The sequence below is a fragment of the Numenius arquata genome, chromosome 24 (assembly GCF_964106895.1).
Source record: "Numenius arquata chromosome 24, bNumArq3.hap1.1, whole genome shotgun sequence".
NCBI classification, from domain to species: Eukaryota; Metazoa; Chordata; class Aves; order Charadriiformes; family Scolopacidae; genus Numenius; species Numenius arquata.
The window spans coordinates 1737161-1763941 of NC_133599.1; the positions used below are offsets into that span (position 1 = coordinate 1737161).

The 26781-nt window shown below is 52.5% G+C and overlaps 1 protein-coding gene across 1 annotated transcript in view; it reads left to right on the forward strand.

Moving 5' to 3' along the window:
• The window catches only part of PLXNA2 (plexin A2), a 147999-nt gene that overhangs the window by 56680 nt on the left and 64538 nt on the right, over positions 1–26781 (forward strand). The window contains exon 4 of the mRNA XM_074163345.1: positions 23047–23147. Within this exon, the coding sequence (XP_074019446.1) occupies positions 23047–23147 (101 nt within the window). The remainder of the gene's footprint in view (positions 1–23046; positions 23148–26781) is intronic.

The window sequence follows — 26781 nt, forward strand, 5'->3', positions numbered from 1 at the left end:
GACATCCCTGTGTGCGCATCAGCGCTGGGGGCATTGACCAGTATGCCCAGTATTGAGCTGGCTACGAGCATCTCGCTCCATGAAGGGAGCGGGCAGCGCTGCCAGAGCTCCCTCAGACGTGTTGCTTTCCCCCCACCTCCCTCTTCCATATACATCATCCTGCCTTTAGGTAAAGGAACTGTCTTTCAGTCTGCTCCATTCGCTGTGAAATATTTGCTTTGCAAATGGCCCCGTGTCAGGAGCTGCAGATCTGCAGGAGTCTCTTCGGGATAATTTGTTGCGCGGCTCCCTGTCCTGTAACCCCGAGATGTTTAAGTCTTGTGAAAACCTCTTTGCTTTGGGCTGAACTTTCTGGATGCTGATGGAGAGGGAGGCAGGCGGGGGCTGCCCGGATGATTTAAAAGAGGCTGGAATTGGAGTGAAGGCTGAGAAAAACAAGAAAGTCTATCAGTTCTGGAGTAGCGAGGCTGTAAATACTGATGGTGTCCTGAAAAGAACTGAGAAAACACGATAAAAAATGCAAGAGATGTGGATAAAAGGGTCTGGAGTCATCAAGAGGGAAAAAATGAACTGATTAAATTTTTAACTACATTATCTGCTAGTTGAACAGCCAGTTACCTGGACAATAATCTTAGCAAAGTTTGAACCACTGGGAGAGGGAAAATGGCTCAGCGGAATCCCAGAGGAGTCCAAAATCCTACCTCCCATGAATTTCTCCATCCGGCCATCCCAGCGAGGGGCTTGTGGGTGCAGCAGGACCCGTCGGCCCGGTGCACGACTTGCCAGGCAGGGACTGGCTGTGACCCCCGGTGTCACCAGTGTCACCAGCCTGGCTGTGACCTCCAACTGCTCCAGCACCTTGGGGTGCGTAAACACACTTGGAACTTGTGTTCCTCCCCAACCACGGCCACAAAGGTGTGAAATAGCCATAGGCTGGGGCAAGGAGGGAGTAGAGGAGGGGGATGAAGGATGGGGACAGCATCCCCTGGTCCTTGCCACTGCCCTGGAGGAAGGGCTGTGCCCCACGGGGAGGTTGGCACCAGCTCTGTGCCCTCCTCTTCCACCACCGCCTGCTCACGCTGCAGCCTCCTAAAATCCATGAGCTGGGTTTTTTTCCACTTTCCTCTGTGTAGTCAGTTAGGAATAATTAAGAAACTCAGCTAAAAACTTGTCTGATATCATTAACAATATCTACCTGACAAGAAGGATGTGTTAATTAACACCAGTTGACCACGGCAAAGCCCAGCCTGGCCAGGTGGGACAGCCCGCTGGCTCCTTCTCCTGCCCTGCTGGCAGGCCATTTGTCACCACGCGGAGCTCGGGGCACGCAGGAGCCGATGTGTCCGTGTCCAGGTGGTTCCAGCAGGTTCTTCCAGCCTCGCAGCCCGCTGAGATCTGGGCACAAATGCACGTCCCAGCACTCGGGGGTGCAGAGTTCAGTGCAGAAGTCTTTCGGGTAACGAATAGTTGAAAAGTAAACTTTCCTGGAAGAAGCGGTAAGAAATGCCCCAATGTAAAAATTCAAGGTCAGGGTCAGTGAGTTTGTTTTTTCTAAAGGAGTTATATTTTAGACATTGCTCATATGATTGTTTCTTTCAAGTGCCTGCTAGGTTTGCTTTCAGGGTTTGGTTGTTTTCCTTTGTATTAGTCTATTTTTTTCCCCTGCCAGTCACAGCCACAGGGTTCCCATGCGTTTGCTTTGCCGTTTGCTTCCCTTTCCAATTCCTCCTCTTCCACAGACCTATTGTTTAATTTTCAGGCAAGCAACCCCAGTCCTGAAATATTTCCAGAATTTCCCTTATGTGCACGTACACGTACACACATCCCAACTCAGCACACCAGTGCATCGGGTGTTCGTGAGGGGACAGCTGACATCTTCTATAGCCACGGGAAGGTCTAATGTCCCTCCAGATTTGATGCCATGGAATCATAGAATGATAAGAGGTTGGAAGGGACCTCTGGAGATCATCTAGTCCAACCCCCTGCCAGAGCAGGTCCACCCAGAGCAGGTTGCACAGGAATGTGTCCAGGTGGGGTTTGAATGTCTCCAGAGAAGGAGACTCCACCACCTCTCTGGGCAGCCTCTTCCAGGGCTCTGCCACCCTCAAAGTGAAGAAGTTCCTCCCTGTGTTTAGATGGAACTTCTAATGTTCAAGTTTGTGTCCATTCCCTCTTGTCCTGTCCCTGGGCACCACTGGAAAAAGACTGGCCCCATCCTCCTGACACCCACCCTTTGAGTATTTGTAGGCGTTGAAACCATCCCTTATAGGCATTATTTATAGGCATTGCCACCATCCCTTCTCCATCTCGAGAGTGAGCTGGGGTGTCTGATGCATCTCTGTGGATGATGCTCCTGGCTGAGTCTGAGCAGCACAGGGAACGCTGCGGATCTGCAGGATTTGTGTGTTTGGACAGACAGCCAGCCACAGGTCTCCTGTCCTTAACTGTTAAGCAGTGAGAGGGGGAGAGAACTTCATTCCCAAGAGAGAAAATTACTTGAAGGAGGAAATCTGAAATTTCTTACTCATTGCTTGGCTACGGAATTTAAAAGCAAACCTCAGAGTCCTCTTTCTCTCTACTAGAGCTTTTTTAACTTTTTTTCTTCCCCCCCTTCCTACGCTGCCGTAATCGTTTGTCTTCTCGGCAAATGAGTTTGGCGGCTGTTCAGCCGGTGAGGAGGGGAATTGTTCACACCGGGCGCTAACAAAAAAGAAACATAACTCACAATATGGTGAGGGGAGCTCTGAAATTGCACAAATTATTCTATTTTATACTTTAATTAGTTTGAATTAGCAATGGGAATAGATGCATAAAATGATCCAGTGAAGGGTGAAATGGAAAAAGGGATACGGTGTAGAGTATCACTTTATTATTATTATGAAGTTTGCAGGAAGTAAGCACAGATGATGTGCAGGCACTTGCCCAGCTGAGTTTTTCTCCCGTGAGCTCAGACCTGAGGACTCTGCCAGGAAGGACGGCAAATTGTCTCATGGACACAGGTTTGTGGTTGCACCTCGGAGCCTGGGGGGCTTGGGACAGTGGGGCACCTTCTCCGGTGGTCAGGGTGGGATGGGGCACAGCTGAGAACCCTCTCCCACAGCCGTCTCTCCAGGCTTGGCTCCTGGCCCTTCCTTGGACCTCAGTATTAGCATCAGATGGAATTCTGTGGCTCAAAAAGGTGCAGAAGGATTGAAGGGCATTCAGATCCACCCTGAGTCTTAACCTTTGAGCATCCTTTGCTGTTTTTTATTTATCCTCTCAAGGTTTTGAGAAGTTCTACAAAATCAGTTTGGCTGGGTTTTGGCTTTCGGTATCTTGCATTTTTTTGTTTCATTTCAGATCAGTGGAGGGAAATACAGCTACGAACATAGATTTCTATAATAAATAGGGGCAATGGTTTTAAGCTGGAGAAGGGGAGATTTAGATTGGATATTAGGAAAAAATTCTTTACCATGAGGGTGGTGGAACACTGGAACAGGTTGCCCAGGGAGGTGGTTGAGGCCCCTTCCCTTGAGATATTCAAGGTGAAGCTCGACGAGGCCCTGGGCAACCTGGTCTAGTTGGGGGTGTCCCTGCTGACTGCGGGGAGGTCGGACTAGATGACCTTTGGAGGTCCCTTCCGGCCTGGACCAATCTATGAATCTATGAATCTATGAATAATCCTGAAATGAGCAGGACTAAAAAAATGCAGTGCAAGTCCCAGCCCAAACCTCTGAATGCACTCAGCCAGCAGGACCCTTAGGCCAGTCCCACTGGCACAGCTTTAACACAAACAAGTGTTCAGCTTTAAAACCAGTTTCCCACCAGTCTATTTGAAAAGTTTGGAAACATTCAGAAAAAAAGTTCCTGCAGATTCCAGATAGGTTGCAAATGATGGAAGTGCCCCAGGGGAACTGACTTTAATGGTGTTTCAAGCTGGGACTAAATATAAAAGTTCGGGCTGGTTGAAAGCAGAAAAACAACTGTTTGTGGGTTTTGTTCTCACTTTTCCTCCTCCTTCCCTGGCAAAAGGTTAAAACTTTGCTGGAGCGAAAATGCTGAGATTTTTCTAGAGCGTGGCCAGACCGTGGGTACAGAGGAAGGTACGGGGGTTTCCCTGGGAAGACTGGGACAGTTCTGGAGAGCAGGGAAGTTCAGGATCCCAAATGAAAACCCTGAGCACCAAACCCGGTGCAGTTCCATTGCCGGGGGTCCCTCCAGCCCCCAGGGTCCCTCCAGCCCTGGGTATCCCTCCAGCCCCCAGGGTCCCTCCAGCCCATCCCTGCGCCGTCCTTGGGAGCCACTTGATAACTCTGGCATTTCTGACTGATGCTAGCGAGGAAAAGGAGCTCCATTAATAATAGTCTATTTATTTTAGCAGCGCAGGAATGTGCCCGGCAGACTAAACACTGGCCTCCCCTCTGCGCCGGGGGCCGCGTCCAGCCCCAGCCCTGCCCAGGGCTCTGCCCCCCACGTTCCCTGCCAAGTTTGCTGGGGGCCAGAGCGATAGGAGCACAGCGTTTGTCAGAGCTGGGGAAACAACAGTGGGGTCCTTAAGGTTTCTGTGTGGGTGTAAAGGAAATCATTTTTATTGTAGGCAAGCTTAGAAAGTTCTTGTTTTCCCTGTTTCTTTCTCCTCTGCGCTTCCCTGCCTGTCGGGTTATCACAGCTGCCTAATTTTCTCCGGCTTCTTCGCAGCAAACCCCACCAGCCGGTGAACATTTTGCTATCTGCTAACAGATTTATCCTCCCCAAAGCCCTGTGAGATGGAGCAGCAATATCACGATTTAGAGGAGGAACTGAAGCATAGAGATGCTACGTGACCTACCCTAAGTCACACAGGAAATCTATGGCAGAGGAAGAGATTGAACTGAAACCTCCCCAAATCCTTAGTCCCATAACAAAGGACCATTCTTCATTCCATCACTGTTCAGTTCGGTGCTCCGTAGTCACAGGGAGGGGAATATAGGAGGAGAAGGCACCGCTCACGATTTGCAGTGACAAATAGTTTACAAAGTCTTCATCAATCTGAACATCACCTTCCCAGCTGCAGTTGGTCACACGGACTTTTAGAAATGTGCCTTAAAAAAACTAGCAAAACTTCCTAAACAGGTGATTTCAGTGCACAAAGTCACCTTGAAAGCATTTAACCTTCATCAGTAAATCTCCAAGTGCCCATCACGAAGGGGGATGCTCCGTGGAGGCGGCAGAGACCGTGGTGCCGGGCAGCCGGGTCCTGGGGAGCCTGGGGACCCTGTTCCCGTCCCGGCAGAGCAGCTGGAGGTGGCCGTAGCCGGCGGCGTGTTCCCAGGCTTGTCTGAGCAATAGGCTGATCCGTCGTGGCAGCCCTCGAGTTTCAAATGCGATTTCGTGTGCGCTGTAGCTGCCAAACTTCACCTGTGAATATTAATAGAGGCTGGGCTTTTCTTCTTCCCAGACTGGGAACTTTCTCTTTTTCCTCCAAACCTCCTTGAACTCTGGCAGGGCCAAACCCCTGGCTTTGATGGCAAAAACTGAAGTTCAAGTGGGATTTTGCTGTTTCTGTCTTGAAGGGCTTATGTTACATAGAGCATCTCCGTGGCTCTGTCCTTCCCAAGCGCGTACAGAGCAGAGTCACTGATTTCAGCTGCTCCTTGTCTGCGTGACCAAAGCAGAGCTGAGTGTTTTGTGCTTAAAACTCACCCGAGCAGGGGCTCACGCAGTGGGTTTCTGCTGCGTTTGCAAAGGGCTGGGCTCTCTGTAGTCCAATCTTCCTGCCGTGACTGCTCACCGTTCTTTGTTAGACAGAAATTGGTGGTGTTGGGTCGTGGTTTTTTTTAATCTAAGTGGTGGCAGGAAAAGATTCAGCTTCAGATGCTCGTTATCCTCCCAGACTGCCGACTGCAGCCCAGAGGGCTGCTCAGTTGCAGAGGAGTTGGCACGGGCGTTTCGGAGCGTGCTGGAAGCTGGCATGGAAATACGGCTTTACCCAGCCTTCAGATGGAGGAAAATACTATTTCAAATGTGTAATACTGAAGTCAGGGCAGCCATGGATGTCGCAGTGGAGGAGGAGGAAGGTTTTAAGGCAGTAGAGGAAGTCCAAGATGCTCACATAACTCCAGGTTTGCTTGGGTACAGGAGTGTTTTAAGTGATGAGCTCTACTCTGAAGTTGTGCCACCACAAACAATGACACATTGCCTCTTCCCCTCTCTGGCTCCACTTCAGAGTGTGTCTCTCCAGTTTCTCTTGCAACACATATTTATCTGCTCTGTGCCCTTATGGCTGTTTAATTAGTATTCATGTTTCCTTTCAAATCGAAATTGAGTTGAGTGCTGAGAGAGCTGGAGCAGGGTGCGTTGCGAGCGCATCACGTGGGCGGGATGGTGCCTGCTGCGCTCCTGCATGTGGCATTGAAAGACCTGGAGGAGACCAAATAAGGTTGTCAAGGCATCAGAGATGCTTTTCAAATAATTGGATTAAAAAACCCGTTTGGAATCTCAGGCCAGCAGCGGAGAAATCAGAAGATTTGAGTAGTTCAGGGCCCCAGAAACAAGACCCAAGCACGGAGGGGGTCTCTTGGCAGCTGGGATGGATGAAGGTGGTGGTGGGCTCTGTGCTGCCTCAGCCTGGGGTCCCAATGACCCAGAAGGTTGTCGGAGGCAGGGAGGTGCCCTTTGCTGTGTTAGTGACACACTTAGCGATCCTGGTCAGTGCTGTGGACTCCAGAGCGCTACCGTGATGGAAATCAAAGCCCAAATGGCCAAAGTCAACAGACTTTAAGGCAGAATTTGGTGAAGGCTTGGTGCCTGCCAGCTTCTTCTCTTGCTGGTTGTCCAGGCAAAGGCTGTGTAACGGAGTCAGCCCCTGGTAGACACAGACCCTGGACACGTGCTACATGTGAGCATCTCCCCTCTAGTCTCCCGTAATAAGGATATTTAGCACTACGGTTCATGAATGATATTTTCATTGTCTCCTAACAAGCCACAGTTGTTGCCGGCTTTTTCCCATCCCTTTAAGAAGTGACTCACAGGCAGGCAACTGTCACTGTCTTGGGTGCTATTAATATCTCCAGAAGAACATGATGATAAGTATTTTTTATATTTTTATTTTTTTTATTTGGGGAGGAGGAATCAGAGGGGAGGATGGGTGTTAAAAAAATAACTCCTCCTGGTGCGGCTGGGCCTTTGTGTGAGCGAGCCAACAGTCCTCGAATTTGCTTAAAATCCTTCCATCCAAAAAGAGCTGACCACACTAGAACGGCGTTATTGGAGAAACCGTGCCAGAAACAGCATTCCCGTGACTGCGGAGGGGAGGGTGCAGGCTCCAGTTGTTAGTCAAAGACAGGCTGGATTTTTCCATTTTCGGTCTTCGCTTGCAGCGCGTGGTCCAGGCTGGTGGCTGGGACCCAGCTCAGTCCCTGTCATCTCCTTGGAGGGGGATGCTGGAGGAATTGCTGAAATTGTGGGAGAAGCATCTCTGTAAGGCAGCAGCGGGTACCGGGGGGGGCTGGATTTAGGCTTTCGGTGGATGTGGGTGTGGGTTTACGGTGGCTGAGGATGCTCCATTCCAGAAAAACTGCATCCTGTCCAACGAAGGACCTTGGTCCATCGAGGTGCATAAGGGGACGGTCAGCTTAGGGCTCTCCCTGTCCTTACAGGTGTGCAGTGGGGCTTGGGGACATAGTTCCACCTGCCACCACCCCACATGCAGAGCGAGCCCCCTGAAATAGCCCCCCATCCAAATCATGATGCCCACATTCCATCCAAATTCCATACGGGAGCGGTGCTGCGCCCCCTGCCCCCGAGGTGGGCTCCCGGCCGGTGGAAGGAGAGGTGAGAATGTCATTTAGATCCCAGCTGGCAATTTCCTATCCTTTCCTAATGGACTGAATGTGGTCCCCATAACTATAAATTTTCCTGGCTTGGGTCAGTTGAAATTGGAGACTTAATGCTATAGAAGGGCAGGTTTTTATTTTATTTTTGTGCTCTGTGTAATCACGTTGATGGCAGCAGTGTAACAGTCTTGAATTATGGGTGACCAGAGAAAAAGAAGGCATCTCCTTAGCTCCCTGTTGTTATTGTCTCTGGGTGCAGAGCAAAATGTGTAGGCTCCAGGCTAGATTGTGTAAATCTCGTTAGAAAGCCATTCCCAGCTAATGAAACCCTGGGAGAGAGGGATTTGGCTTCCCAGCCTTCAGCCTTATAGCAAAGGCTGGAATAAATCCATCTTCAGTTGTGTGTAGGCTGTTCCCCCCTCTCCCCCGGTGCGAGCCTGTATTTATTGGTGGAGTCGAGATATCGTGGTCGTCGTTTGAGATCAGCCGCGGGTCAGCAATTTGTTGCATCTGCACCTGAATGATTTCAAGTGACAATTATCTTCTCTTCAAAAGAAAAAATAAAATAAAAAAAAAAAACAAACCAAAAACAACTAGTGCACGGAGAAATCTCACCTGGTCTTTAATCCTTCTATGGAAACGGCCATCAGACATGTAAATAATTATATCTCCCCCGCTGCGAGCCCGCTCTGCAGCTTGCTTGGCAATATGTATTAATTCAAGGGGCCAGAGCTGTTAAGGAAAGCTGTTGAAATGAAGTATCTGAGAGAAACGCGTCTCATCTTTCCCTGTTTGTGTAGGCTGGGAATGTGCCTGCCCGAGCCGTAGATCCCACGTGGGGTCATGTTTGTTTGGCTGCGCCTCTGTTGCTCTAAGCGTGGCTTTACCAGCCCCTACTGCGTGAAATACGATTGTCTTTGTCCTCCATCTCTTGATGGCCATTATGGTGTTTGCTGAAGTTCTGAGCACATCTGCTGTGTTATTCGTCTTATTAATGCACCGATGTGGCACTCGCCCGGGAACGCAGACGCTGGCTGTCGGCTCCGGGATGTGTGCCAGACGTGTTCCTCCTCAGGGGCGATTTGTGTGCCCGATGGGCACAAGACAGGTTTTGGGGGCGATTGGGAGACCCTGACACACGGGGCCCACTGCCACCCACGTTCCTGCAGAGATCTCTCATCCCTCCTGCTCCAGCCCATCCCCATACCATGCCTTCTCTTCCCATTCCAGCGTCTCGCTGCAGACACCGATGCAGGGACGTTTATTACCTTGTTCTCTGCTTTTTTCTTGTTTCATCTACTTTTTCTCACCGGCCTTGCCCAATGCATCCAGATCCAGGGGAGCTTTTTTCCCCGCTGTGCCTAACTGCTCTAGACCTTGCTCGGAGTTTGCTGTGTGTCCTCCAAGTGTCTGTTGGCTTTTGCTGCTGAGAGCAAAGCTCCGGCCAAGCCTGCGGGGCTGGGGGACGGTCCCCAGGATGGGGACATCCTTGTGCAGACCGTGGCACCTTGGGCAGCACAGAGGGAATTGCTGTGGGAGCCCCTTGCTGTGCCCAGGGCAGCCGGGATGGAGTATTTCAGGCCATCAGCGTTTGGTAAACGCGTGCTTGCTTTAATGAAACAAACTTCCTGTGTTTGAAAACAACCTGGGAAATTCACTTGGGTAACAAAAGGTGCTGGTGGAAGGAAAATCAGCCGCACCCGCCTGGAATGGATGTGGGAAAACCATAGCCCTCAGTAGGGACTTTCGGCAACAGTTGGGATGAAAATCCAGTGGCACAGAAGCATCCGGGCCCTCTTGGGACAGCACGGGCTGCTGGAAATACTGGCATTGTTTTCCATTCGCTTTATCTCCTGCCCGTCCCAAAGAGTAGAGGGTGTCCTCTGCAAATAATGAAGTCTCTGAAGGTTTGCATACTTTTTTATTTTTTTTCTACTCTAACTAATCTTTTTTAATACTTTACAGCCTCATGTTCTGTAATTGAATGCATTTTATTTAGAAAATAACATTTAGCGCCACTTTGGATTTCCAATTATTCTTCAATTGGACTTTGAGGGCCTGATGTCTTTGTCATTTTGATATGCACAAACGATGGCAACATCAGAGCAGCCGACAGCAAATTATTTCCACTACTGATTGCTGGGCTTGGGAGTAAAATACACAGGGCCAAGTTTAGTCTCGGCATAAATGTACTGAAAGGAACTGAAGTATTACACCAGCAGCGGACTTGTCCCATGACCTCCAAGGGTGGGAAGCCGAGAGCTGCCTGCGGTAACCGAAGGAGCATCCTCCCTGCCAGGTGTCATGGCTCATGGCTCATCTGGGGACACGCCGAGCGCTCTCAGGGGCTGGATACGGCTGTTTGCTGGACACGGGTGGGAAGCACCAGCCCATCCCTGTCCCGTGTCAGTGGTTTCCCCAAAAATCAGGGAGTCTTTGGAGCCCAGGGAAGGGGAGAGACTCGGTGACAGCGGAAAAGCCTCCAAAGAATGGAAGCTGCGGCGATGCCGACTGTGTCTGTCTCTTAGTGTTTGTGATGGACTTTAAGGACCTTGGTGACACCTTCTGCTACAGGAGGAAAAGGTGAGTGCTGTACAACAGTACACGCATGATAATAATGACAAATTTTCTTGTAACTTGTTGCAGAACTCCCTAATGAGGGTGTGCGGGGGCTGCGGGGGTACCTGCCGTGGTGGCATGTGCCTGGCTCCTGGTGGGACCGAACACGATGCTGTCTGCGTGGAGTGAGCAAAAGGCATGTTTCGACAGCTCTTTGTTTTTCTCCATTCTGATACGGCCCTTAAGCTTTGCCCTGTTGTCTCTGGAGATGTTATTTTTGGTACTCGCCCCCCCTCGCCGTGCCTGTTTGTGATAACGGGGCCGACGTGCTACGTGCTGCAGCTGCCATGGGACGGTGGTTTTCTTCTTTGGGGGAAAGGGCTTAAAGCTCATTTTCTTTCAGAATTAGAGAGTTTGGGATATACTTAGGAGGGTTCATTTCTCACACTGGTGGTCAGGTTCCTAAATTATATTTTTGACAGCCATATGTAATGATATACAAATGGGAAAGTGATGGAGTAGCAGAAAATTGACTGGCAAGGGCAGCGTAATGTAGTTAGAGAGCAATGCTTACTGCAAAGCCACGGAGACTACGGCAGCGTTCCTGGAGCAAACGAGTAGCAGGACCACGGTCAGGCTGTGAAAACAATAATGATATGACTCTGTGACCTTTAAAGCTACTTAGGGCATTCAGATGCTTTGGATCTTCAAAGGCTCCATAAAATTACACAAACTGGTCATGCCTGTGACTTCCCTCCTTGGTTTCTGCAGTATTTAAACAAACTGAAGAACCCTGAAATGGTTCACGAAACAGGTAATGGAGAGCTGCTCGCGTGCCTGCATTGCAGCACGCAGCATCCTTCATGGAGAAGAGCCGAGCAGGGTCTGGGGTGGCTGTACTGAACCCCCCCTCCCCGAGACTACCCCAAAGTGAGACTGCTCCTTGGAAAGGCACCGTCTCATGGGACGTGGGTGGCCGAGGGACCAGCCCCGCAGCCCTCCCGCTCCCCCAGCCTGGGATGCGCGATGCTCTCCCGGGAAAGGAGGCAGAAGTAAGTGGGCATCGCGGGAGCTGGAGGGGCTGGGAGCCGTTGTCTTCTGCTCAGCCCATTTTCTGGGCAAAAACTGCTGTTGAATAATAATGTCAGTCACACGCGAGGTGCAGGGCAGAGCCGAGGTTGGGCTATTTAAATGATACTTGCGTGTGCCAAGAAAACAAACAGAAAGGGCCAGTCAAAGCTTTTCAGTGTCATTGACACCCTCGGACGTGCCAGTGCCGGGAACAAAGCCCGCATTGTGGCGGAGCACAGCCTGCGAGTCTGTTCAGAGCGGGCAGATGCGGGGTTGCCCACCCTGCTGTGCCGCGGCCAGTTGGCCACGTGGGGGTCCCTTTCAAGGTGGGTGGTGAGACACGTCCTCCCGCGCAGCCCCGGGGCTTTCTCCTGGGCGAGGAGGGTAAACAAAATGTGGCCTCGGTGTCCCCGTGCGTGCCAGGGGTGGCAAGTGGCCAGGCACTCGAGGGGGGATGCTGTAAGGGCAGGGACGGGGAGAAGCCGTGTGGCGGAGGGAGCTCCGGCTCTGCCTCCGTGGGAGAAGGGTGGCATCGGGACGTTGGCCATCGAGACGTTGGCCATTGGGATGCTGGCCCCGACACAGGGTGCCCCAAGCGTTTTTGGGGCAAGTTGCTGCAAATCTTGTCTGCGTGCCCCTAGAAAGCGCCGTGCAGAGACCTTCAGCCGCGGTTCCTCGAGGCAGCCCCACGTGGGGCCAGACCCACGGCTGCAGCCCTCGTGCTGTGCCCCATCGCGCTGCTCTCACCAGTCCCTCCTCTATAAACCGAGGATAATGTTTCATCCGCTTCTGGGAGCAGCTGTGGCCTGTTATTTCGTGTGGACGCGTGTTGCCCGTTCCAGCGGGGCTGCAGCTTCTCGTAAAGCTCCCGGGCACGCCAGAAATGCGGGGAACGCGCTGCCCCGGGTGTCGGGGACCGTCAGGTGCAGCCCCGGGTCCCTCGGGGTTCGGCCGATTTGCTCCATCGCGGGTAAATACGTGCTGCAACGGAGCCAGGCAAGGGTTAATCAGGGGGCCCCAGTGGCGAGAGGGAAATAACCAGTGTGGGGAGGGAGCCGTGGGGTCCCTCGCTGGGCTCCAGCTGCCTCCCATACATATGCTGCTCATTTTTCATACTGAACACAGCTGCCGCCAGCATCTCTCTCCTACCCCTGTTCCTGCCAGTTTTATGAGAAAAAGAATAAAGAGGGGAAACAGATAACTGCAGAGGTTCATTTGCCAATTGTCAGGCTGCCGGTGCATCAGAAATAGAGTCATCGCTCTGCTTCCTCCACCGCGCCGGCCGCGCAGGCATCTTTTCATTAGCAGCATTATTTATTCATGCCCCCCCCAAGCTGCTCCCTTTTTTTTTTTTTTTGGAGGGTGGTTGGGGGGGAAGGGACCTGCTGATGCTCCTTTTTTTTTCCAGGGAGGCTTAGCCTTGATTAGCTCGTTCCTTGCATGGTTGGGATGGGAGAAGCTGCCTCTCCTGGAGACCTCAGCCCCTACCCGGGGATGAAGCCCTTGGCTGGGGTTGGGCTGCGATCGATGGTGCGGGCAGTGGGCTCTGGCTGGCTCCGCCTGCTGCCCCTCTTTCTTTAGCTTGGTAATTAGAGGCTCTCGGAGAGAGGGAAGAGAGGTCACGCATGGAGTGGGCCTATTAACCCTGTCCCTTGCCAGCTACCCTGCAGAGAAATGCCCTTGGAGCAGCTGCTCCAGTGCCGGCTTCCAGCGGGAAGGCAGCTGCTGGGGCGGGGGGGGAGGGAAAGATCCTCTTCCACCTCCACTGTCCCACACACAGGTGGGGATTCGTCTCCCCTGGGGGTGGGCAGGGGTGTTGCAGCTGAAAAACAGAATGCCAGGGACCAAATTTTGCCTAGAAATGTCGGTAGGTTCATCTCTCTCATACGGTGGGCAGAGCCACCACGGTGGTGCCCCATGCCCTGCCAGAAGCAGGTGTCCCTGAAAGCAGGTCCAACACCCACCAGGCCTTCTCCTGGTGCATCCTCACGGATTTTTGGCATTCCCAAGTTGGCCCTTAATGAACTGATCTTCATTAAGGTCTCTTCAATGCCATCATCTACTTTCAGCCTGCGGGGACAAGGAGTTGCACGTTTTGATAGCTGGGCAGACCTTCCCCCTCATTTCCAGCCTCGCTGGAAACTGAGGGATAGCGATTTTCCTGCAAGTGGGTTTATTTTGTGATTGCAGAGCCCGTTCAGCCCCATGGCTTTTCCTAGAGCAGACCTGTAGGTAGGCTCAGCAGAGTCCGCAGGATCCCCCTCGCAGTCTGTTGGGTCTATTGCTGTACTGACGCCAGTGATATTTATGGAAATATATGCAGAAGTTCCTCAGGCTCTGATGGAGCAGAAATAGTTCCATGGCATTATTTGCCCAAAATGCCACCGTTTTGAGTGCTGTATCCGGACAGTGAGAAGCTGATGTCAAAGTAACTGTTTACAGCAGGAGCTGATATGGCTTCTAGGGACAAGTGACTTAGCATTGCAGCACTGGGAGCATTAATGCAGCAATTCTGAAGTTTATGTATAAGCTCTGAGCTTCTATCACCTCAGCCTTTTGTCAAAGCGGTGCCATAGCCCCAGAGCTGCTCTTTGATTCTGCTTCTCCCATGAAGCAAAACAGCAGCCCAAGGAAAAGCAGGTAAAGATGAAAGCTCAACTCTTTGCCCAACTTTCTCTGGCTACAAAAAAACCCCACATTCCAGCTTTTATTTCAGATAATGGGAGGCCCTTGGTTAGTTTTCCCAGTTTCCCAGGGGCACTTCCAAGCCGCAGGCAGCGGTGTTTGCTCTGCGGTGTGCGAAGGGAGGGTGTCCTGGTTTGAGGACAGACAGAGGGGAAGTGGGTGTTCAAAGCGCTGACTTGGTGGTGGCACTGAAAATGAAGTCGTGTCCCAACGGGTGGGAATGTTGTGGTGAAGGTTTCGTGGGTAAAAACCACCATGTTGTGACTTGTGACCCACCGAAACCCCTAATTGTGTGTTTAAAGCAAACCCCAGACTAGCGCTGTTTCTTTTGCGCTCCGTCTTGGCAAGTTGCCTTTGGCTTGGAGGGCTCCTATCACTCATTTTGTGGTTAGCTGGTCAGGAGTCACCCTAGTAGTTAGGAAAGGAATGTTAAAGGCCTGTTGTGTAAACCAACCGCTGTCTGAACAGACTTTGTTTTCAATGTAAATCTGCTGCAGGGAATGATTTAACCTTCATTTATTCTTTTTTTTATTATTTCATTAAGTAAGATTTATACAGGTATAGTATTGGAAAGGTCAGCCATCCCCTGAGCTGTGGGAAGAGCTCTGCGCATTCCTCCCTCTTCACTTTCCTGCTTTACCGCTTGTTTCAGGGTGGGAAAGCACAAAGACTGGGTTTTGTTGCCCTCCTGGAAAGTTAATTTATATCTGCCTGGTACACACACCCCCCCTCAGCCCTCCTGCCCCCCATTCCCACACTTATGAATCCTCCAGGCTCAGCGGTATTTCAGCTGGAGCCACCGCCGTGGAGCCTTTCCCCGAGGGACTGCATCCCAGCTGGGGGGGGGAGCAGGGGGTTTTTCCCACCCCTCTGGCTAAGAAAACACTAGATGACGTATCTGATGACTGCGGCGAGGACCTGGGGCTTGGGCTGAGATTCTGTGCTTTGCTGTGCTGCTGGCGATTGGCTCTGCACACTCTGCAGGCTGCTCCTCTTGTGTCTCTGAGACATTCTCTGGTTTTCTTGTTTACTGATACGTTATGAGGCTGAATCAGTTTTGGGTTTTTTTGCAAAGATCCCGTAGCAGCAAAGCGTCGGTGATTTGACACGCCAGCGTAGGTGTGCTTGCAGTCGTGCTCTGTTTGTCCTCCCAGCCGGGCTGGCCACCCAGCTCCGAGCACAGCAACGACCCAGCGGCGTCCCTGGTCACATAGAGAAGGCTTCATCCAGGCACGCAGGTTCACAAGCCGAGGCGGCAGAGCTGGAAAGGATGTTTTGCAGCTTTTCTAGCAGCAACCTGCTCTCCAGGGCTTTCCCGAACCCAGAGAACAGATGGTTGGGCTGGAGGCTGGGATGCAAGGACGAGGGACTCTTGTTGACATTACCTTTACCAGAGTGCCTTTCATCATTAGCATGTAAATGCCACCAAGCACCCAGGAATTATCCATCTATGATCTCTTCATTAGAAGAGGCCTCTGATCAGGTTAATCTTGCCTTCCCCATGTGGGAAGGAGGACACCGAGCAGCTGTGTCCACCGGCAAGTGAAGGTAGAGTGAATTTTTGAGACGGAAGGATGCTGTGAGCATCAGGTTTGAAGTGAATGGGCAGTGATTGCTTTGGCTCCTGCACAGAAGTGCAAGGGCTGAAATAGCGGCGTTGATGGTGGTAATTGAGACTAATAGGACTGGTCCTCTGCAGCAGGTGCCCTGGAAGATGCGTGCGGTGGATGCTGGCTCTCCCCGGTCTCCTGCAGAGAGGAGGGGACCGAGGAAGCTTCCAGCCAGCTGCATTTTTTCAGCCTCTCAATGGTCTGCTCTCCCTCCTGGGAAGGAGAAGCCAAAGCAAGCATGGGGGAGGGCGGAGGATATGTGTTTTAACAGTAAATATGGCCTTGTTATTTGTCAATGCAGAGTAATTGAAGTAATTTCATGTCGTTTTTAAATGCAGCGCCTAGGGATCTAATCTATCTGTCTAATATTAATGGGTAATATTTGGTTGCCTCATTCATTCATTACTGTTTTCATTAAGACTCTAATCCCATTTAGGAGTCTGTTTGTCATTTTAAACTCCTCTGTTCTATCTTAGCCTGCCACAATCCTTTTTAACAACTTAACTGAATTCATGAGTTCTAGGCTAGCAGCTTGGGGGAAGGGGCCTCTGCTGTCTGGCATGTGGTTTTTATGGGGAGAGAGGAAAAACAGACGGCTGAAGGCAATTGCAAGCAGCAGGCACTGAGCTTTCCTGTGATACACACCACTGAGATTTAGGTCTTTCATAACAGAGCTGGATGTCTGCGTTTCAGAGCACGGAGCTCCCTTCCCTGACACAGGGAGTGCATTGACACCTCCTTTGAAGCCTCCATCATTTCCCAACCGGTATACGGAGCTGCTTGGAGCTGGGCCCTTGTTTAGAAGTGCTGGGGTTGTTTCCAGACAGGCGTTATCATTCCCTCCAAGGTGTCCCCGCTTCCAGTTGTTATCATGTCGCGGTGCAGGGATGGATGGACACTGAAATGTTACCCCCAGCACATCTCTGAACAGCGCAGCCTTTGGTGTCAAGGAGGAGGGATGTCCATCAGTGCGGTGGTACCCACCAGCGCCGTGTTGTACCGGTGCTGCTGCCCGGGGACAGACACCCCGCAGGACATGGGGCTGGGGGGACGGCAGGAGGGGAGGTTTGTCCTGCTGTAGCTGGTGGTGCAGATATTCCCAGCTGGGCACCTCCTGACAGCCCCAGCCCCAGCCCTGCAGCCGATGTGGCTCTTGGCTGTCTGAGCTTGCACGGTCTAGGGACAGAGTTGACAGAAACCTGGCCTTTTTCTGCCTAAAGCCCTGCAGAGCAGCGCACAGAAGACATAAAGGGATTTCTGTGAACTGAGATCCCCTCTCCGAGAAGAAGGCACCAGAGCCCAACATGCCCCTGCCTGCACCATCCACCACAATGGCTGCCAGCAAAAATAAACACTGAGTCAGAGCAGTGACCAGGGCGTTTCGTGTCTCAGAGCATCTTCTTCCCACCACTTGATGCTGGGGGCTCCGTCCCCTGTCCCAGCTCTCCTCCTGGCCGGATCCCCATGTCCTCGGGCTGCAAAGCACCCGGAACGCCTTGGTGGGGTCCCTGTGGCGATGCTGGGCATCACCTGTGGTGCCGAGCCAGAGCCGGGCATCCCTGGCACCGCGAGGCGTCCAAGTCTAATTAGAATCCCGGGGAATCGAAGCATTGTGCCGTTAATGACTCTCTGGCAATGCTCTGACTAAAACAGTAATTTTAATAAGCACAGCCCAATTGTAAGTGTTCGTTGAACACCTAATTACATTGGTTATAACTCCAAAATTATTCAGAATTCTATTTTTTGCCACTTCCTTGCAAAATAGAGAGGGGAAAGAAGCGCGCACTTTATAATTATTCACCTTAATTAATTTTCTGAGCTTCTGTTAAAACTTTGAAATGACCGCGGGGAGTGTGCTGAGAGTTACGTGGCAGGAAGGCAAAGCGCTGAACGCAGGGGCCGTGAACTGATGCCAGATGAAAGTTTACTGTGTTGGATTGATCCCCACCTGAGCCCAGAAATTTTGGAAAGCTGCTCCCCTTTCATCCTGATTAATTAGTTCCCCCGAGGCCCTGGACTAATCAGTGCTGCCAAGGACGGTGCTCATTGGCTGGGTGGCGGTGGCAGGGTGGCCTCGCCGAGCAGCGTGACGGTCCTCAGAAGATGGTGCCAGCGCTTCAAGAAGCCACTCCTGATGGCAGCAGTGATGTCCCCTGGCAGGGGTGCTCCGATGTGCCAGGCGGCCACTCCGGGCATATCAGCCCCTCATCCTGAAATCCAGAGCGAGCCCCAAGGGACCTCCCAGGGATAGCGGGGAGGCTGTGTCACCCCGGCCGGGGCCACCAGCACACGGAGCGGCTGCGGAGGATGTCCCACCCGGATGGAGCAGCTCGGTGGCAGCTCTCTGCAGCTCACCTGGAAAGAGCCTGATCGCCAGAAATTCATTTGAACTTTTTTTTTTTGCCATCAAGAACAAAAATGCAGCTGCCCTGAGGTGTGGTGGTTTGCCAGGGGAGGACACGCATGGATGTATCGCAGCGTAACCTCGGTCTTGTGGTGGGGACCTTTAGCATCTCATTGCCTGTCATCGGCATGTCCACACATTTATCACACTGCGCCCTTTTCTTGTCAAGGAGAGGTTCTGTGGGTCAGTTCTGTGGGAGAAGGGAGCAGTTTAGAGTCCCCAACGAGGGAGATGCTCTGCTGGGGATGCCGTACTCCCCGGGCACCGGGCTCCCCAGCCAGCACCGTGTGTGGGAGCGGGGCAGGAGCGAGCGTGCGGCTGCACCTCTGTGGGCAGCTTTGACCTCATTATTCGATCCATAAATTTTCCTGCATTTGCTGATTCCAGAAGCCTACATAAATACATCAGCCAGTGTTTTTACTCCTGCGCGGGAGCTGCCAGGTTGAACAGACCCAGCGTTCGGTGAATGGTCGCGGGTGGCCAGTGTTGGAGGTGAAAATCCATTTCTGCTCCTTCCAGGTTTACATGAGACTCTGCTGCTTCTGGGAGCGGGGGTGGTGTCTCTGCCTGGCACTTTGCCATTCCAACAGATCTCGCTCAGATGTTTCTTCCTGATGCCACGATTAACTCGAGTCCTGGTAAACCACGGGAAAGCATTTGTCTGCAGGAGCCTGCGTGCCAGAACATGAGCCTGCCCTGAGCCCGAGTCCTGCCGGCTGCTGCTGGGTTGGATGGAGGAAACTCTGGCTTGAGGATGATTTTGCAGCTTGATTAAGCTTTACTCTGGGGCATTTGCTGGTTTTTAAATCGTCTCTTGCTTCCCAGAGGAGGCTGCCCTTACTTTCCTCCCCTCCCCGAGGAGCCTGGCGCTGCACAGAGGGAGCCCAGGAGACAGGTCCGGTTGGAGAAGGGCTGGTTCCTCGCTAGGAAAGCTCTCCAGCCTCCTGTGCTCCCACACAGCTTGGCCTCGTAAGATGCTAATGAGGTTCTTATAGCAGTAAAGCAAAACTCATTGAAAAGGTTGCTTGGATCAGAGTTTAAGGGACTTTCTCTGTATGCATCTGCAGCGCTGTAATTAAATAATCCCTTTGTAGCCATGGAAACATTGTCTCTGTGTCCTCTCCCACTCGCTGCTTTTCTGCCAAAAGTTACAGGCGTTGATTTGGTTCTGACAGCCCTTCGGTAGCTCTGATAATCCTTTCTCTGCTGAGCAGTGTGGGAGAGGAGCTTCTCGTAGCTGCTGTACCTGTCAGGAGAACTCCCCCTCATCCGCTCCTTGCCTGGGTGCGTTCCTTCATCTGTTACAGGGACTAACGACTGGAGCAGGTACCTCCAGCCTTGAGGGACCGGCAGCACTTCGGGGATGCTGCTCAACGCTTTTCAGTTGAAACACTTCCCCTTTGCCTTCTTCCCCGTGTCCCGGCTGCTGCCCCACGCGATGCCCCGGCTGCATCCCACTCACTGCCGGCATCAGCCTTGGCGAGTCCAGGATCTCTGCCGGCTCTGCTCGAGTCAATAAGTCATTTCCAGATGGGACTTCACATACAGCGTGGGGCGGACGGGACCCACAGCTCTTGCTCCCCAGAGCAACAAGTGCTCTGGAGCCCTGCACACTGGTTTTTCCCGTGGCAGGTGATGGCACAGGAGGACTCCAGATTTCAACGGTTCTGCGTGAAGGCGCAGGGAGGAGACACAGCGGGAAGAAGAGTCTGTCAAACTTTTTACAAACCTCTGAGAAAGTTTGACTTTATTTTCCCCAGCTCTGTCACCCTGACACGTTAACGACCGGGACTGATGAGTCCTCCTTGCTCCTTCCCACACTTCTTCATGTCTCCTGCAGCAGCACAAAGTGGTGTTTTTTCATGAATGAAGGGAAGAATAATATCTCATTGGAAAGTTCATCAACTTTGGGCTCCTGCTCACTGAGTGATAGATAGCTTTAATTACATTGAACTGGTTGGCATCTCTGCTACACTCCCCAAAGTCATTAAAAATAGATTTTCTGTTTGAACTGCAGCACCCCGCGGGGTCGGCAGGCAGCGTGCCGTGGTGGTGGGACGCCCCGGGGGCTCTCTGGCCAGCGAGGTCAGAGCTCGGGGCTGGAAGAAGGCATCAGCTATGAAGAATTTGCTTTGTTTGCTTATTTTATGTATTTATTTATTTGGAACTGATTTCTTGCACTTATTTTATTTTCTCTGGGGGCTGGCAGAGTTTGAGTTCGTGTGTTTTGGAGAGTCTGTATTGATTTTCTTTTTTTTTTTCTTTTTTGCTGATGTTATGGGTCAGGCAGTCGAGGAAAGCAGTAATGAGACTTTATCGTTTAATTATTGAGAAGCAGGTTCATAATAGGGAACTGAAAAACTCAGTGGCAGAGTTTCGGCATGGACAGAAGGAGGAGAGGTAGCAATCGGGCAGGAGGGGGAGGGCTCTGCCCTCGAGGGTAAGGAGATTCCCCAGGAGTGTTGGTTTCTTGGCTGTTGTCCTTCATGCAGATGTTCCTCAGCTCTGCTGAACTGCTTTGTCGCTTTGCATTTGCTGTGACCACACTGATGTGGAGCATCCGTCACCTTTTCTTGTCCCCAAAATGACGCGCTGGCTGTTTCACAGAGGGGTGGCCTCGCAGGGTTCTGCAGCTCCGCAGGGGAGCAGTGAGGAGGTGCAGGGTTTGGAGAATTCCTACATGGCTTTGGGACCTCTTGCCTCCTGTTTCTGGTAGGTGGAGTAGAAATCTCAAGGCATCCAAAGTAATGGTACCAGCTTTCAAAAGCTCAGGCTTCGCTGCGAGGTCTGCCAGCGCTCCGGGATGGGGCTGAGCCTGGAGTTCTGCTTTCCAGGATGGGGCTGAGCCTCTCAGCTCTCTGGGATGTCGCTGAGCCGGGAGCTCTGCTTTCCGGGGGCCACAGAACCTCGTGCTCCTGCTCTGCCGATAAGTTCATCATCAGCTCAGGCAACAGCTTTCTCGGGGCTTAGTCTGGGGTGGGGAATCCGCTCCTGATGTGGTGATAGACCTTCTCAGCTGTTTGCTTCAAGAGCCAAGAGCATTCCTCTGACCTATCTTCCCTAATGTAAACAAAGAGAAGTATTTGCATTTAAAAACTAAATACTGAAAACCAAAGCCCTTTCCAAATAAACCATTCTGCTGCGCACAGAGCTGCCCCGGGGGCTGGCAAGGACAAGAGAGCAAATAGACCAGGCTGTGACAGATGGGAGTCGTGTTGGTTGTGCATCGCTGCGAGGTGCTGGTGCCCACTGGGGTGGGGATGCTGGGGTGGGAATGCGGGGATGGGGATGCAGGGATGAGGATGCTGGGATGGAGATGCTGGGGTGGTGATGCAGGGATGGGGATGCCAGGATGGGGGTGCTGGGAGTGCCTGTGGCCATCAGAGCAAGGCCAGTTATACAGGACCCAGCAGCATCCACGATTTGGGGTCCCTGAGCCTGATGACAGCACCCACTCCTTCCCTGCTCTCTTTGCCTCCACCGTCTCTTTTTTCTGTTCCTTGATGGCAGTCCGTGGCTGAAGGGGATACGGGGGTGGTTCTTGGACTTGGAGTCTGCTGTCCCCCGATCCATGTTGGTTTTCCTTCCACCTGCAGACATTGGTGTTCCTTGTCTTCTCGCCTCTCCCCAGCGCAGCGGTTCATGCACGATCTTTGGTCTCTTAAGGATAACTGGGCCGGCAGAGAACAGTTTAAAAATACCTAAAGCCCAGAGAGTGTTTCCAGCCTGCCCAGTTCTTTGTTTGGGGAAAAGCTGTCGAGTAGGGCCAAGGAAACAAGAAGAATCACGGCCCTATTGGTGTGGTGTTCAGAGAGGAACTGGGTTCTCACTGTGTCAACAGCACTTGGCGTGAAAGTGGCCGTTGTTGGGTGAGACACTGCGCCTTTCACCCCGCGCGCCCCAGCTGCTGGGAGCCGGGCGCTGTTTTGACGGACGGAGCGAGTGCGATGCCGGCAGTTGTTTGGATTTTCAGCCAGTTGCAGGCACAGGCATCGCTCCCGGGGCCCGGGGAGAGCGGCCGGCACTGCGGAGCGGCCGTGCTGGGGACGGCAAGAATTGCTTACAGTATTTGATAATAAAAATGTAAATACAGGGTCAGTGCAGGAGCATCGCGATGCGGCATCGGGACGGGCGATGGGAACACACCGTGCCCGCCGGAGCTGGCAAGGGATGGGTCGGAACCATTAAAGTGGAATTTCTTCATTGGAGTCAAGCAACGACCCATGGTTAAAGCTTAGTGTCATTTTGGAGCCGTTGGGGTTTTCAGGGCTGATAAGCGGGTCAGGACTGTGCGACACCTCGACATAGCGCAGGGACCTTTGGGGTGGGTGATTAGAGCGAGGGGGGGTTTGCAGCACCGGTCCGGATTGGGGTTCCCCCGGGCGCTTCCCTCTCTCGTCTGCTCTGGCATCCCTGGCCTGGCAGAGACGGGCCACTTGGGGTGGCCAAGTCCTCGCTGGTGCTGGTGGGGCTCAGGGCGGGAGCAAGCAGTGAAATATCCACAGAGGCTAAATAAGCTGCCAACCTGCGAAATCCCAATGAATTTCATCCCCTGCCAGCTTTCCTCCTTGAAGCAGCTTCCCCCGTGGCGAGTGTAAGATAGCAAACCGTGAGTCAGGGAGGAGAGGATGCAGGTTTCACCCTGGAGCATCTTTGGGGGGGTCCGGAGGGTTCCTGGCACCAGGGACCAGCTGGGCTCTGGGCTGCAGCTCCACTGGCCCCAGGGATGGAGCGACTTCATGGCTCGGTCCCCAGTGTTTCCTCTCCTTGGCTGACTTCTGCTCGGATGCTGAAACAAATCCATTTGTGAATCGCTGTTGTGTTACTCGCTTCAAACTGGCGAAGCGGGACCTGGAGCTGCTCTCATTCCTCTCCCTGCCGTGGGGTGAGGAGCTCTGAGCCCCTGTGTTTGCTTCCTCCGCAGGTGAGCCGGGTGCCCGTGGAGTCCTGCGAGCAGTACACGACCTGCGGGGAGTGCCTGAGCTCCGGAGACCCCCACTGCGGCTGGTGCACCCTCCACCACATGTAAGTCCAGTTCCGTTTGGTGGTGATGATAAAAGCAGCTTTTTTTGTAATCTTTGCAAAAACGAATGAGGTTGGAGTTCCTTAAATCCGTTCTTCCCTTCCCTGGATGTTCGCTGCATTGCAGCACAGATGCCATTGGGAAGCTCCTGTGGAGACATAAAGAAAATCAAATTCCTGCTTTAGGAGCGTGGGTCACCCATCACGTGGAGAGGGTGCTGTGGACACCAGGGGAAAGGAGAATTTAAAGCTGTGGGAACGAAGGCCTCGTGTTTTGCACACTCCTGCTTGCCCAAGCCGCGAGTCCCTCCCAGTTAACAGGGAATTTTTAAAGGCAATAGCAGACTTGATTATATGAGTGGCACTTGTGCTTTCAGAGAGGTTACAGCACTGGAACGGAGCAGAGCAGAGCACCAAGCCCCGTTAAACATATGGGGAAGAGATATTTAAATTCTGCGTGGCAAGGTCAGGGGTGTGTGTCCCCTCGTGTGTCCCCTCGTCCCCGACGGGCAGAGCCGGCAGCAGGGCTGGGAGCTGGCAGCCCCTCACGCACATCACCAGGCACAAAGGGATAAGGGTTGGGGTGGGTTATTTTTTTTCTTCAGGGGAGCTCCAGGAAACACTCTCTGCATTCAGGAGGTGTCTGTGCCCTTCCTTTCTCTCCCCTGCCATAATAACGATCACTTCCTAAGGCGGAAGGGGGACCACCAGGCAGAGGCGGATCGGAGGAGGAGGGGAGAGCCTGGAGGAGAGGAATAGCAATCCCTGCGGCCGCGTGCCAGCTTGCAGAGCAGCCCCGTTAAATGCAGGGCAGTCGGGGCGGAGGCAGAGTGCGGGGACCCGCGGCGGAGCTTGGCCACGAGCCCGAGGAGCAGGTGCCGGAGAGGGAGCGGGGGGCGACAGGCTCCGCCGCAGATCCGGCCTGGATTCGGCACCTGTGGGCTTCGGGGCGCAGAGCGGCTCCCCCCAGCTTGCTCGCTTTGCGGGGAGTTGTTGCCAGGCTTGGGGAGATGCAGGAGAACCGTTGCAGCCGCTGGCCCGGAGCATCCCTGAGCATCCCGCAGGCTCCACGCAGGCAGGGGCTGGGGGCAGCAGCAGAGCGACCCCCACCAGCAGCACGGACACGTGGGGCACAGGCACCCTGGGCATCTTTCTTATTTTTTAGCTTTTTTCCTTTCAGATGAGCCTGTCCAGCCCTACAGCTAAGCCACCATATGTGCTGTTGTGTCCGAAATTCTTTACTGTCACAGCAGCTTTGTCAGAAGGTGATTTCCACCCCTTTGCCTCTTCCCTTGGGGCAACCATCCCCTGTGCCATTCCACTCCTGTGCTGTTCCATCCCTGTGCCATGCCAGCAGCTGGGACAAAAGCCACCACAGCCTTTTGATAGGAAGAACTTCTTTGCTGTGAGGGTGGTGAGACCCCAGCCCAGGTTGCTCAGAGAAGTTGTGGCTGCCCCATCCCTGGAGGGGTTCAAGGCCAGGTTGGAGGGGGCTTGGAGCAACCTGAGGTGGGCGAGGGTGTTTGGAGCTGCCCCCCAGGCCCCTGCAGCAGCTCCTCTGCAGGGATCACCGAGTGCTGTCCTAATGCTAATGAACTGAATCTTCATAAACCACCTGGGAAGCAGGTAAAGGTTGTTATCTTCATTTTGCAGAGAGAAAACCCTCAATGTCAAGAGGAGAGAAAAGTGTCATTTCCCGTGCCCTTTTGGCCATGACATTTCAGCATTAACCTCTTCCCAACAAGGGTTTCTTCCCTGATGGTATTTCTCAACCCTCCCTTTGAGCATCTGCACTTTCCTGGCCTGCTTGGAGCAATGATCTTTTTTTTTTTAGCTTTTGTCTTAAGCTGTAAATAATTGAGTTTATCTTGCTGTTCCTGAAGCCTCTGCCACATTTGTTTGGAGGCCCCGAGTGCCAGAGTGTTTGTATTTAATTTGCCATCTCTCCTCTAATTCATAGAATCATAGAATCGTCCAGGTTGGAAGAGACCCTTGGGATCATCGAGTCCAACCATCAACCCTACACTACAAAGTTCTCCCCTATATCATATCCCCCAACACCACATCTAAACGTCTCTTAAACACATCCAGGGATGGTGACTCAAGCCCCTCCCTGGGCAGCCTGTTCCAATGCCCGACCACTCTTTCTGTGAAAAATTCTTTCCTAATGTCCAGTCTAAACCTACCCTGCTGGAGCTTGAAGCCATTCCCTCTCGTTCTGAATTCTTTGTTCTGATTCTTACATGTCCCTCCGGCCAGATGGACCTGCTGCTCCTCTGCTGGACGGAAGGGCTGGGGGTCAGGGTGCGACGCTTACGCTGGGCTTTCCAAGGGCTGAGGAAAAGGATGGATGAGGGGTGGAAAAGGAGACGTTTTCATCCTTGAAAGAGCAATAGAGTGGCTGGCCACCTGGGTGAGTGTGGCTATGGAAAATACCAGCCCTGAGCCTCACCCAGGGATTGAAATCCAGCTGTTTCTCCCCACTGCTTGTTGGGGGGTTTTGCTCCTCGGGGTTGGGGGTACCGAGACCCCCCAGGCAGGTTGGGGAATGTCTGGGCAGGAGCTGTGCCCTGTGGAGGGGCAGGACAGGGCAGCCCCCAAGGCAGCTCCTCTCTGGGCACTCGGCAGCCACGTTTGCAATTGCCGGAGCTGAGAGCATGGAAATGCAGCACTGAGCTATCAGGGAGCCAGAAAAAAAAAAAAAAAATCAGAATTTTAAGCAACGTGTTGGATGTCTGAACAGGTAGGGATGTGAGATGGACAGACAGCTGCCCTGATCCAGGTGGCATCAGGGAGTGTGTCCTGCCTTCTGTGCTGCCACCCAGAGAGGAATAATGAAGGAAAAGTAAAAGGATTGAGTTATCCTGGGATAAGCTTTGATTATCCAATATTACCTAAAGCTTTCCTTGTGTACCCATTGGGTATTACTGCCTCTTAGAGGCCTGAGTCGGGCTTAAGGCTGTATTGGACTGGGGTTTGCCCCGGGCTTTGAGGAACCCTGGACACAGGACGTTTGAGAAGGTGCTAAAAACCATCAGGAAGGGAAAGGTGTTGATCCTGCGGAACCCCTCTGCTCACCTGAGGTTCCTGGGGCAATAGCACGATGGCCAAGCTGCCCGTCCCTGCCTGTGTCCCCCTGGCCAGGGGTTTGTCCCCGTGCAACTTCGTCCTCTCCATGTGGGAGAAGGATCTTCTCCTCCTCGTCTACAGCCAGTGCTCTCCGGGAGCACGCGGAGGCCTCAAGGAGATTGTTAAAGAGTCTCTTCAGCCCAGTGGGATTTGAAACCTGCAGGACTTCCATATGCTGCTCTCTGCAAGTGTGTTATTGTCTACAGACCTATTTATCTCTGTTAGGGCTGTTGCCATAAATAGTATGATAAAAAAGAGCCATTCCAGCGAGTCAATGAGATAAAGGCTCCAGTCAAGAGCTCACTTTAAAGCTATCTTACAGATTCACTTAAACCTCAATAATTCTTCCTGTGGCAGCACTCATATTTAGCTCCATTATACTCAAAAAAAAAAAAAAAAAAAAAGGAAAAACCCCCAGAGGGTGAGGAAGACAGTGGGAGCGTTTGCTGGGCATCACACGGCTGGTTTGGAAGGGGAGCGTGCAAAATCTGCTTTTCTTCATCAAAAA